The 12,990-nt window shown below is 54.5% G+C and overlaps 4 protein-coding genes across 4 annotated transcripts; 3 read left to right on the top strand and 1 right to left on the bottom strand.

The window, feature by feature from the left end:
• Positions 1 to 834: 834 nt before the first annotated feature.
• Positions 835 to 1,373, top strand: CGGC5_v006172 (putative RNA polymerase II transcriptional coactivator; the record flags this gene model as incomplete). The annotated part of the gene is made up of 2 exons (XM_032035910.1): positions 835 to 981; positions 1,053 to 1,373. 2 exons carry the CDS (start codon positions 835 to 837, stop codon positions 1,371 to 1,373), a joined length of 468 nt encoding a protein of 155 aa, XP_031892783.1.
• Positions 1,374 to 4,331: 2,958 nt separating this feature from the next.
• T07D4.2 (UPF0046 protein T07D4.2) lies at positions 4,332 to 5,378 on the bottom strand (the record flags this gene model as incomplete). Its single annotated transcript, XM_032035887.1, has 1 exon — positions 4,332 to 5,378. The coding sequence occupies one exon, from the start codon at positions 5,376 to 5,378 to the stop codon at positions 4,332 to 4,334; it is 1,047 nt and encodes a 348-aa protein (XP_031892791.1).
• A 3,021-nt stretch (positions 5,379 to 8,399) lies between these two features.
• Positions 8,400 to 9,033, top strand: CGGC5_v006170 (uncharacterized protein; the record flags this gene model as incomplete). The annotated part of the gene is made up of 3 exons (XM_066151660.1): positions 8,400 to 8,415; positions 8,652 to 8,889; positions 9,021 to 9,033. The coding sequence occupies 3 exons, from the start codon at positions 8,400 to 8,402 to the stop codon at positions 9,031 to 9,033; spliced, it is 267 nt and encodes an 88-aa protein (XP_066009240.1).
• Positions 9,034 to 9,517: 484 nt separating this feature from the next.
• Positions 9,518 to 12,708, top strand: chs-3 (Chitin synthase 3; the record flags this gene model as incomplete). The annotated part of the gene is made up of 5 exons (XM_066151659.1): positions 9,518 to 9,540; positions 9,707 to 9,774; positions 9,875 to 10,113; positions 10,168 to 11,939; positions 11,991 to 12,708. 5 exons carry the CDS (start codon positions 9,518 to 9,520, stop codon positions 12,706 to 12,708), a joined length of 2,820 nt encoding a protein of 939 aa, XP_066008950.1.
• Positions 12,709 to 12,990: the final 282 nt, after the last annotated feature.

Here is a 12,990-nt window from a genome sequence, read left to right as displayed (position 1 = left end):
CCGGCTATGATCAGTCAAGGGATGGGGCAAGCAAGAAAGGGGATGCTACCGGCTATCCGAGCACAGGCAAAAAGCATGCTGTGTAGCCCATTCTTCCCCGGAAAGCACTACAGAAAATAGGAGAGAATACTGGGGAACAGAAGGCGGCGCAGTTGCACCACGGGATTTGGGGTTGAAACAAATCTCAAGACGACTCTGGGTCAGGGGCCGTCTCGTGGGCGCTGGACGTGAGACGATTAGACGGGCGTCCCTTGCAGCCAGTCTGCAGCTCCAACAACACAATGAGATGGACAATAATTTCAAAATTTTCTCGATTACTTTTTTTCTCATTGGTATCACTGAAATGCTAGGTATGCATGCAGCTGCGCGCGTAGGGTCACATTGAATCATTTCCCATGTGATGTTGGTGCATCCATCCCGGTCTTCCACAGTCCCATCGCGTCTTTCCAAGGAGCCACATCAAAATCAAGGTCGCACAGCGGCGCCGGGCTGGCTCGTTGTGACATTTCTTCGGCCCCGATCCCGGAAGCCAAGCAAGTGGATACCTGCCTAATGTCCGGGTATCGATATCTCAGATAAGATAAGCCGCTCACGTGCTCGCGCACCTGTGCTGGCGTGCGTGGGGGGCCCGACGTCATGCGCGGAAGTCGCGCCGGAACCACTTTAGCGACGCGTCTGTCGTGACTGCCGTCTCATTCACAGCGTCAATCTCACCCAATTCTTCGGTGTTGTCGCAATCCACTCTCCTTTGCGATTTTCGCGCCAATCAGCCTGCCCTCAAAACCAAGACGCACACTTATTCCATTACCCCAAACCGTCATATGCGACTCAGCCATGCCTTTCACCAAGGGTTCCAAACGCAGCGCAAAGCGCGACGCGCCCAGCGACTCTGACGACGACAAGCCCGTCAAGAAGACCAAGACCTCCAAGTCCGAAGACCTCGGCAGCGGCAAAGACAACAACGGAGACCCGTACTGGGATGTAAGTGTTCGCCTACTGGGGAAATGACATGTTGAGACCAAACCACCACCACTAACACACCCCTCTTAAAGCTCTCCGGCAAGCGCCGCGTGGGTGTCTCCCAATTCAACAAGGCAACTCTCATCAACATCCGCGAGTTCTACGAAAAGGACGGCAACATGCTGCCCGGAAAGAAGGGTATCTCCCTGTCGATCCCGCAGTACGAGGCCCTCCTCAAGGCCGTCCCCGCCATCAACGCGAAGCTGCGCGCCATGGGCCACAATGTCGGCGGTGCTGCCGAGGACGGCGCCGCCCCGGACGCCGAGGATTCTTCCAAGGCCGTGTCCAAGGAGAAGAAATCCAAGTCTAGCAAGGCCAACATAGAGGCTACCAGTGATGAGGAGTCGGACTAAGGTAGTCGGGCCACGTCGTGGGAATCATTTTCAAAAAGAAAGGCGCTGTCAGGAAGGGGATGGGGGGAAAAGCTGCACTTTTTTCACATGTCACTTGCATTTTCGTTGCTTAATTACTCCTGGTCATGACAAACAGGCAGTACTATTAGGAGTGGTCACAATGGGATGCCGCGCCACGGCCATCTGGGATGGTGGTTGTTGAATCAAATCGATACTGCGCAGTTGACTTCTCTCCGTGTTGCCGTGACTCGCTCAAGATTTGCTTGCGAATCGCACCTGGTACATGTCATCAGCATGGAACCACACACACAGAGACCAACCGCATCTATTTAGACGGCGGGGAGCGTAGTAGTCGCCTTTGCGGGTCATCGTGATCCACGTCCTGGTGTGTGCCGAGAGGAACGATACTGGGCATCCCCTGTGTCCCATGAGGTCCGGAACTGGTGATGAATGATGGCGACGATGGTGGACGACAGCGACGATAGGGGACGACGGGAGAGGACGACGACGCTGGTGATCACCGATAGGAACAAGAGCAACGATAGGTCCGACAGAAACAAGGGAAAGTCTAAGAACAAACGGACCGCAGATTTGAGTCTCTCTCAAGCAGTTGCTTGACGAACAAGAGACATCTGCCCTGTAGCCAGAGGGAAGCAAGGATGGCGAGGACGACGAGGCCGCGGGTACTGCCACCACGGAGAACGTCCATGTTGACAAGGTCGATGAGAAGGAATCGAAGCAACTGGCAAAAGTGACTTCGAAGAGACAACAGTACCACGTTGCGAGGCAATGCTCAAAGTTCCAAGTCGAATATCCCTGCGGTACCTGCAAGCTCTCCTCCGAAACCAGGCTCTCCCGCGGCCCCGGCCACTGGTCCTGTCGATGACGAATCCACACGGCAACTTTTAGAGCAGCGGGAGACTGTCAAGGCAAGGCTGCGTGAACACATGAAGGCAGAGGCAGTCCAAAAGTTGCAAGAACTCTTGGGAACGGAAATGAGGCCGAGACTGCTCTTCATTGCAGGGTAGTCCCCGCCAGTGTCAGCAGCTCGTACGTATCAGCACACCACCCAGGTGATGTCTGAATTGTTTGGTATGCCTGAACAGCTCTCGATAAAGCGGTAGCATCAAGCCAACGAGTTACAGATGACACAAGAGCAAACAACCATTTTCGGATGGACCCCAGAAACATGCGTCCGAATATAGGAGATACACAGAATGGTGAAAACGGTGAAACACTGTCTAGCGCCTACATCCATGCGTAGTGACAAGATCGATAGTGTAAAGAACCATAGAATTTGCCCCTACTTTACGTCTTCGTTCCGGCATGATCATAGCTTTCGGGGGAGGCACTTCACCGTCTCTAATGCCCACGATAGGTTACCCGTTCTTACTGTCATCCCTTCGTCCCTATTCTCAGAAATTAACTCGGTAACTATTTCTCGAGAACTGTGTTGAGCCTCAAGCTATGGCAGGTCGGATCAGGTCGTCCACAAGCCAAAGTTTTCACCAAGTATTAGGAGCTGAGTTGAACTTCAACTGCCGCTAGATCTGGATGATGCTGACGTGACGAGTTGCTGAGATTCGCCTGTCGGGAACGTGGGTGTAACGTCTGGCACGACGGTCGTCGAGCCGGAACTTTGAGGTGCGTCGTTTTTCTCGGAGCCTTCGTATTCAAAGCTTCGATTACCGAGCAGGTCATCATCACGCAATACTGCGTTCCCTTTGTCGCGGCTCACGATGAATGCTTTCGCGGGGAGGATTCGGGGGTATTTTGTATAATAATCGATGGTGGAGGATGATGATGGCTCATAATAGATGGATGATATGGGTGACAATGGACACCACATGCGGCGGAGATGAAGACGACTTCGTTCATATATGGCACGATGCAGCACTCCATTGCCTTCTGAAAGTAGCCTTGATTCACAGAAGACAGAGAAGACGCTCAGCTCTTTCCTGGCATTCTCACAGTACTTGCTGCAGATGCCGTCCCTGCCTTATGGAGCAAATTTTCACTGTAAGTAAACGCCGTGGTTCTTTCCATTTCAGAGGCATCCTATCCCTTCCGTGCCAACTTACCCCAGAGTCGTCGGCGACGAGACTGACCATCCCGAACCGGCACCGGCCCCATATTCCGGAGAAATGCTCCGAAGCGCGGGTCTCTAACGGAAGTCTGTGACACAATCAACCGATGCATCAGTGTTGTGAAGCATTATTCTAGCACTTTGTGCCCTGCAAGCGCAATTACAGTAGAGTGGGACAACAGCGCGACCCTAGACGGAGATCATGCAAAGGTATCGATCTCAAGATGTCTTAGGGCAGATAAGGTAGAAGAGCGGGACCCCTAGCAGGCCCTGTGTGGCCCTTGCGCATTGCAATCCACCCTCTCATTTGTTTGATGAAAGAAATGAGAATGGATGTTTGACAGCGGGCTGCCTATTGTGTTGGGAAGTCTCGGGAGACATCATCATCAAACACTGCCTGTCGTCCAACGGGGCGACAAACCCGCGTTAGGGATGCAAGGCCGACTTACTCGCATTCAAACTGTTCACAAGCGCAATCCTTTCTTCTCTCGACTCGTAAATTGCACCACAATTTTCTCCTCACTCAATGTTAAAGCCGTGTGTCATGTTTGATGATCGTGATATCGTCGCAAAAAATTACCGCTAGGCCGTTTTCCCCCGTTTCTCCCGCGTGATTGCAGTGGGCCTCCTCCCCAGCGGCCGCGAAACCTCCTTCTTAATCTCGCCAATTTCAAACGCCTTCACAGTGTTGCTCTGTCTTCCGATTTGCGAGCTCGTCAAAAACACTCTTGACATGCAGTGGTATCCATGCCACCCCTGCCGGCGACTACCACAGCAAGCTTAGCTTGTCTTTGTTTCCTTCCTGCCCCGGTGCACCGTGTACTAAGCATTGTGCCGTTGTATTGTTTGCGCCACATTTGGGAGACCTCCTCTCATGAAGCCTTGGGAAGCTCAATGTCGACGATCCACGGCAAGTGCTGCGGATGCTCGCCATCTCCCTTGATAGCAGCATTCACAAACAGTGTATCTTCCCCGGGGACCAACGGGCGCTCGTCGTCGGCGCAGTGCGATGTGGTAAAGTACCCCCTCCGCAGCCCCTCATCCATCTTCCGCCTCTTCTCAGCAATGACATCCGCCCCGTCAAACCTGCCCGGCGTCAAGCCCGCCAGGCTTTCCACGGCAACGCTCTTCTCATGATCGATATCCGCAAAATGGGATACCGCAGCAGCAGGTCCCTCGCCCTCGCCCGCCGCCAAGCCATCAGCCAACGCGGCCCCCTCGCTGCGCCGCCAGCGCACGAGCTTCGCGCCCCAGCCCCGATGGACGTGCCCGAAGCAGTGTAAGCGCGGCTTGGCCCGTCGTACCGCCGCGAAGAGCCCGGCGCTGCCGATCCGCTCCCCGCCGGCGGTGCGGTCCAGCACGCCGTGCGGTGGGCCGTGGGTGACGACGACGTCCACGTCGTCGCTGACATCCCATTGGCGGGACGCCTCCTCGCGCGGGTCGTATTGGAACGCCCAGTCCTCGGTGGACGGTGTGAAGGGGCTGGCGTAGAGGGTGAGGTGGGCGCCGTTGGGCAGGGCGAGGCGGTGCGTGCCTTGGTGCTGGAGGAAGGTGATGTCGGTGGCGGAGGAGGAGAGGAGGAGGTCGCGGGCCTGGTTGAAGGTGCCGTATTCTGCGTGGACAAGGGCCATGTCGACGGGCGGGGGGATCTCTGCGATTTTGGACTTGAAGATGGGGGTGTCGAGCGTCCAGTCGTGGTTCCCTGCTATCATGACCTTGAGGGGGGCGTTGATGCTCTTCATGAGGGTTATGGTGTTTTGGAACTCGATGAGCTTGGATTCTTCGGTGAGGTCACCGCAGTGGATTGCTACGTCGACGGGGGGAAGGTGCTGGGAGCCCGGGAGGGAGCTTACGCCGTGGGTGTCTGATATGATGAGGATGCGGGTCTTGATCCCTAGGGCTGTTGTTGAGACGTCCATTTTGTGTTGATAATCTGTAGGCAATTCTTCTCCTGGGCAGTATCACGATCTCAGCAACTTTGAAAAAGTAGTATATAGAAATTGTGAGTGTCAAGCCAGTGTTTAACTACATGTTTCCACCCATCTCCGAACAGAATTTGCGGTCTGACCCGCCATCAAGGTCGAGCCAAACCTGTCATCCTAAAACCGCTGTTGTGATATTCCTTCGCCATGACTTTACAACAGAAGGCATCCATTCTATCATGAGTTTTGTAAATGACTTCAGTGACTTCATCAGCAGCCAGGGTTGCATGTAGTTGACGACGTCCGAAACATGACTCAGTCGGGCATAGCTCCTATCTAAGTGACACAAGCTACCGTTGATCGCCTCTCTATTCATATCTTTTACCTCTGGGAAGCTCAGCCCCGTCGGGAATGCAAGACTTCCCGCATCACCAGATGAAAAAAGAACTCGGCTACATCGGCGGCTGAAAACGACGCCATTGGCGCGTTAAACCGCACATCGTCACGATACTTTTCTTCACTGCCGAAATACCACGAGCACTTCTTGCCTCGGGCTGGCCCGCATAAACTCAAAAGAAGCTGAGGCCGGGAACGATGCAGTTCGCAGCTGTGGGAGAGCAGAGACCCAAGGCCGACCTGGCACCGGCAGAAGGTTTACGGGGGACGGCGGACAAGACGGATGCCCGCCGCAGGCCAGTCTAGAATTTTTCTCAGTTGTGCCCCCTACCGTTGTGCTGCTGAAAAAAAAAAAAAAAAGTTCAGACTATTTTGAGTTTGGGCAACGCAAAGCATTGTCGACAGACATCGGATTATTGTCATTGACGCGGGAAGTCAGGTTCACTCCGGGCAGGCCGCCGCCGCCACCCCTCGCTTGCGGCACCGCCCTTGGCACGCCTTCATCATGTGACGATCATACGCGCAGCAAGGGTCGGCAGAGTTGACGTCGTTTGGTGTTGGGTTGGGAGGCCACATGCCTCGGGAGGAGGAGGAGGATTGACGATGGCAAAACAAGCATATGGATGATCAGAGGAAACGTGCTTCTTGCTTCTTGTTTTCAGGAACCGAAGACCTAGCCGTGGCGAATCGTATTGAGCGATGCGAGGCGAAGAGGCAGGCATACGGGAAAACAACGGGAGTGATATCCATGTGGTTGAGGTGACCGCAGCAGGTTTTGGAGGGGTAGCTGAGGCCGATTCAGCCCCAACGGCGGGGAAGCGTCCCGGTGTGGTGGCCATTCAGGGCAAAGGTCGCTTTTCGGTGTGAAGTGCTTCCGCGCATTGCATTGCAAAGACCGAGGAGACTGACGTGAGGTTTCCAAAGTCCGCGGACAGGACACAGCAAAACACGAGTTGAGGTGAGGCCTGAATGCGAACAGAGGCTGAGCAGGTTCGAAATTGTGGGGATGCAGCCGAAGATGTGCAGTGTGCGGGGAGGCTTGGAGGCGTCGTCACCTGGGGAGCAAGTGTGGCGTTCAACCCCTCTGGGCTGTGAGTGGCCATATCGCTTTGGAAGTACCTTTGGTGCCTCTCTCACTCTTTTCTTAATTTTATTTTTGGGGACACACGCAAAGGTTAAGCCTCCGCAGAGCTGCAGCCCGCAGCGATACGTACTGTGTACTATGGTAGAGTACCTATCTCACCACTCATCGTCTTCTCTCTGTTGTTGCCCCCTGTCCACTCTCGACTGGAAGACGCCGGTTACCTTGTCAATGGCTCGGAAAGTTGGTGGTCGCCCCTCCCAAGCTAAACAACGGGATCCCAGCAGCAGCCATGCAACCACGGGAACGCGCGAACAATCGAGCAGGCAACGAACGGCTGTTGCGGCACTCGTTGATTGCTTGGAATCTGCTTGCTTGCGATCGACCCGCGGGTACCTTGCGCGTCCGCTGGCTGATTCGATCATTCGACGGGAGGACTCCAAGTTTTTTTCTTCTATTGTTCCTTGTGTGCAACCTGTGTTGAGGTGAGGTAATGCCGTAATGGGGTCGCATCTTTGGATTTCGGACGATACAGACGGGCTGCCGGGACACACGGGGGGGCATTTCGTCATTTTCACGAGGATGTGATGCCCTGCTGTCTGTCGCTTGTCACGCTTGTTCTGGCAGCGCGGACGGTCGTGCTGGTGGACAGACGCCGATGACATGGCGGACAGGCCTGTGACCTCTCTTTTTTGGGCGCAGGACAGGACAACACAGACCGACGGTTGGCATTAGCCGGACTGCGATGGCCAGACAGAGGGCAGAAGACTGAGACAAGAGGGTTGAAGATGCAATGTGCTGCTTGCCCGTCCACGTCGTCGCCAATGCCGACGAGTGGCAGGGACCGAAGCGTGGCCCGTCCATTTTCTCTTGCGATTGCGCCCCTCACTCCTCCAGGCTCCGTTGTGTGTGGGAGCCTGGAGGGAGGGGAGGGGAGCAGTGAGGTCTTGTCTTGCACCCTGTCCACGTCGTTGCCCTGCACTGGCATCCGCCGTCTTTCGGGGACCCTGACATGCCCACCATTGAGGCCCCCAGCGACGTCACCTGCTGCCCCCTCGACGGCCATGGCCCCGACAGAAGTCAATGTTGATGGACATGCTTTTGTAAATTTTCGGATGTGCAGCGAGAAGTGATGCGCGGCAGTTTATTTTATCATGAGCGTTTATTGGCTTCTGTTTGCATTATCAAGATTTATAGTGACCAGGATGCTTTTGTACCTCCTGTGCCTTGCGGAGTGCTCTGTATCCTGCTTTAGGATGTACTTTGGACCAGTCAGCATCCAAATCGGCGCCGCGCCACACTCTCGGGCCTGAAACACGACAAATCGTCTTTATTCTGCGTAGCGCAGAGCCCAACGGCGCATCCCCAATTTCTGACTGGCTGAGGCAGGTGCTGTTGTACCGAGCAGCGGTTGCCAGTTTGGTGGAAAGTACTTCCAGTAAGGTAGGAAAGGGAAGGAGAGACAGGAAGGAAGGAACAAGGCGGTATTTCCAGCCCAAGGCTGACGGGCTCTTGCTGCGGTGGAAGGAGCAATAGCAACAATGGATTACCTCAATAGTACCTGCTGGCTGAAGACAGTTTGAAGGAAGTGGTACCTGGAGAGTCTGCGGAGCATCTAACAGATACCTAGAAGAAGAAAAAAAGAGTCGTTTCCCACAACAACCATCGCACCCCTGTCCCATCCCTCGTCCCCCCCATGGCCCCATCCTAGTCGCAGTCCCGCCGGCCACTCGCCTGCAGACAATCTCATACGGCTCAATCAGCTTGAAACCAAAAAAACCGCCCCTACCCAGCCGGCAACCTCGCAGCGTCGTCCTCGTCCTCAATTTCCCTGATCCCTCTCTGCGTCTGCGTCTGCGTCTGCTTCCACCAACCTTCGACCGAACCCATCCCTTCTCTGCCCTCTCCTCGCCCCCTTCCCGTCACCCCGAAACCCGTCAGGCGCATTGAGTTGAGCACCGACCCGGCCAAACCGCTCCTTGCTCAAGGTCGACTCCTTGTTTGTTTACCTAGCTTGGGATCGTCGAAGCAGTAAGTTGAGTCCCTCCGCCTCCCACACAGACACCCGAAGACAGACACACACTTCGTATTGTACGCACAGCAGAAGGAGGGGAACAACCACAAGCCAAAAACCCAAAAAAGGCATTCGCTCACAAATTCAGAGTCGAAAAATAGGGGCTCTCTCAGCTGAAGTCGAACCACCCGCCCGCCGCCCTGGTTTCCGATCCGACGAGACTGCGGCGCCAGACCTGCGACTGTGCGCTCCGCGACAGATACCTTGGGAATTTCCCCGACACGCCAATCCTACCACCTTACCATACCTCACTCTCCTGCTCTCCTCCAATCCTCCTCCAGCTTCTTCTTGGTACCGACCTATCCACACTTCCACCTGCATCCACATCGACATCTTTGCGCGACAGTCGTCTCTTCCTCGTCCCCATCTCCTGCGCCTTGCCCTCTCACTGGCCGCCTGAACTCCTGCACAGCACGGCACTCCCGCAGCACAGCCAACATCCAGAAACACCTCCCGCCTGCCCGCCCTCCCCGAGGGGACACGAACTGTCTACCTGATCCATATCGATACCCACCCACGGACTCTCTCCTGGTCACAAACATCAGACACTGGTTCCTTTGATTGACCCCCCATACCATCGCAACCATGTCGTATAATCGTTTAGGCAAGTAACTTGGTCCCCTTATGAATCGTCCCTTGGCGTCATTCATCCCACTTCTACCACTCCAAAGCCACAAAGACCCAGACTTGCCCCTGGGGATAGTACTTTCACTTGCCTCTGCCTCGGACTCTTGAACCAACTGGGTCTGATCTCATTGCCTCTTCTTGTCAAAGTACCAGTCTGTCCGGCGCATCCACTGTACTTCTAGAGTACGCAACTGGCGTGGCGCAAGCTTCTTCTTGTATTCATCTTTACAAGTTTCCGCTTTTTGCTTTCTTAATATCGACTGCCCCAGGTTTTGCAACTTCAAGACAACCAAACCTAACCTGCTCTTACCATAGACGACGATTACTACAACGATCGCATGGACCCTCGTTACCACCGCACGCCTTCGCCAGGCCAGCCTCTTCAACATGGCTACCAGCTGGAGGACAACCCGTTCAACGGCCAATACGCCGCCAACCAGCCGTCTCAGCAACATCTGGACGACCCCTACGCGAGGCAACAACACCTCGATGCTCCCCTTCCCCCGCCTGGCCGCTTCGGCACACCAAGTGACAACCTTCAACTTAACGCAGCAGTGGGTTTCATGGGCAAAGCTTCTCAATTGAGCCGGCGCTAACAGCTCTTCAAGCACTCAATCGATAACTTGAGCGGTTACGACTCAAGGAGCCACCAGGGCGACTACGGTGTGAACCCGGAGGCGCATCACGATGCCTACTACAACCAGCCCTACCAACCCTCTCCTCAAGACCCGAACATGCCCTACGACCAGCCCACCGGCTACAGCGAGTATGATGACCACAGGCCGATGCTTGCTCACCAAGACAGCTCGCCTCAAGACCCGTACTCAGACGCTCCCACTCCGCAGCCAGCCGGCGGCATCAAGAGGTGGAAGACGGTCAAGCAGGTCCTCCTGTACCGCGGAAACTTGGTTCTCGACTGCCCCGTGCCCCCAAGACTTCTCAACCAGCTTCCCCACGGCGAGCGCGATGAGTTCACCCACATGCGCTACTCTGCCGCCACTTGCGATCCTAACTACTTCTACGACGACAACTTCACGCTCAGACAGAAGCTATTCTCTAAGCCCAGACACACTGAGCTTTTCATCGTTGTTACCATGTACAACGAAGATGAGATTCTGTTCGCGCGGACAATGATTGGTGTGTTTAAGAACATTGAGTACATGTGCAATCGGAAGGAGAGCAAGACGTGGGGCAAGGATGCCTGGAAGAAGATTGTCGTCTGTGTTGTCAGCGACGGTCGTGCCAAGATCAACCCGCGAACAAGAGCACTGCTGGCCGGTATGGGTGTGTACCAGGAGGGTATCGCGAAGCAACAGGTCAACAGCAAGGATGTCACCGCCCACATTTACGAATACACGACCCAGGTCGGCATGACGATCAAGAACGACGTTGTCTCCTTGGTTCCTAAGCAGCAGCCCGTTCAGATGCTGTTCTGCTTGAAGGAGAAGAACCAGAAGAAGATCAACTCACACAGATGGTTCTTCCAAGCGTTCGGCCGTGTCCTGGACCCCAATATTTGTGTGCTCATCGACGCTGGTACCAAGCCGGGTGGAAACTCCATCTACCACCTCTGGAAGGCGTTCGACCTCGAGCCAATGTGCGCCGGCGCTTGCGGTGAGATCAAAGCTATGTTGGGTACGGGCGGAAAACACCTTCTCAACCCCCTTGTTGCGACCCAGAACTTCGAGTACAAGATGAGCAACATTCTCGACAAGCCCCTCGAATCCGCTTTCGGCTTCATTTCCGTCTTGCCTGGTGCTTTCTCCGCCTACCGATACGTCGCTCTCCAAAACGACAAGAACGGTCAGGGTCCGCTGGAGAAGTACTTCGCTGGTGAGAAGCTTGAGGGTGCGGGCGCCGGTATCTTCACGTCCAACATGTACCTCGCCGAAGATCGTATTCTCTGCTTCGAGCTCGTGACGAAACGCAACTGCCATTGGATTCTGCAGTACGTCAAGTCCGCTACTGGCGAGACTGATGTTCCCGACACCGTCACGGAATTGGTTCTCCAGCGTCGTCGTTGGTTGAACGGTTCTTTCTTCGCTGCCATCTACGCTATTGCTCACTTCTACGAATTCTTCCGGTCTGATCACTCCTTCCTGCGCAAGATTATGTTCTTCATCGAGTTCGTCTTCAACACGATCAACATGATTTTCGCCTGGTTTGCCATTGGTAACTTCTTCCTGGTCTTCAAGATTCTTACGACGAGTCTGGGCGACGATGACTTGCTTGGTAGGACAGGCGAGATTCTTGGCGTCGTCTTCACTTGGCTCTACGGTATTTCTCTGATCACTTGTTTCGTTCTTTCCATGGGTAATCGTCCATCGGGTTCCGGGCCTTACTACATCACGATGGTTTACTTCTGGGCATTTATTATGATGTGAGTATTTACGGTGACGTCATTTAATGAGCTTCAACTAACCTTGCACAGCTACTTGCTCTTTGCAGCCGTCTTCATTGCCGTCAAGGCCATTCTGAAGGATGTCAACGATTCCACCGGCTTCAGCATCAACGAACTCTTCTCGAATCCTGTCTTCTACACCCTCATCATCTCCGTCATGTCGACCTACGGTATCTGGTTCATCGCTTCGATCCTCATGTTCGACCCCTGGCACATGTTCACGTCGTTCGTCCAGTATATGCTCCTGACGCCTACGTACACGAACATTCTCAACGTCTACGCCTTCTGCAACACTCACGACATTTCCTGGGGTACCAAGGGTGATGACAAGGCCGAGAAGCTACCGACCGTCAGCACCAAGGATGGCTCCGGAAAGACAGACCTTCCCGATGAGGCCGACCTCAACGCCCAGTACGAGCGTGAATTGGGTGTCTTCGGCACCAAGTACGTGGCGGAGGTCAAGGCTCCTACGGAAGCGCAAAAGGCTGAGGCTCAGATGGACTACTACCGTGGCGTTCGTTCCGTTGTCGTGCTTGCCTGGATGATTTCCAACTTTGGTCTGGCTGCCGTCGTCCTCAGCGCTGCAGGCTTGGAGCGCATTAGCCCTGACTCCAACAGCACGACGGACGAGAACGGCCGCGCCAACATCTACATGTCTGTCGTCTTGTGGTCTGTCGCAGGCCTATCAGCCTTCAAGTTCATCGGCGCCATGTGGTTCCTCGTCGTCCGCATGTTCAGAGGTGTCTAAGCACCCTGCGAGCGGCTGCATTCCTTTTTCCGGAAGCGATCTTCGCATCCTTATTTTGCATGTTTTATGATGGCATTGAGTTTGTGAGCATTATACCCGCCGCCCCTTCTTTTCAGAGGATGAAAAAGGGCAAGGTGGACGGCGAACACGACTTCTGAGAGTTACACTACTCTCATCATGTTTGGAGTACGACACGGGAGGGGATGTAACTCTAATGACCTTTGTACTCTGTTTTGATTGTACGCATTTGGATGTTTCTTCCTTTCCCCTTCCACTGCTGCT

Source organism: Colletotrichum fructicola (assembly GCF_000319635.2).
Source record: "Colletotrichum fructicola Nara gc5 chromosome Unknown KSG_Nara_v1_contig03, whole genome shotgun sequence".
Classification (NCBI taxonomy): domain Eukaryota; kingdom Fungi; phylum Ascomycota; class Sordariomycetes; order Glomerellales; family Glomerellaceae; genus Colletotrichum; species Colletotrichum fructicola.
This window is presented reverse-complemented; position numbering and strand designations above follow the sequence as displayed.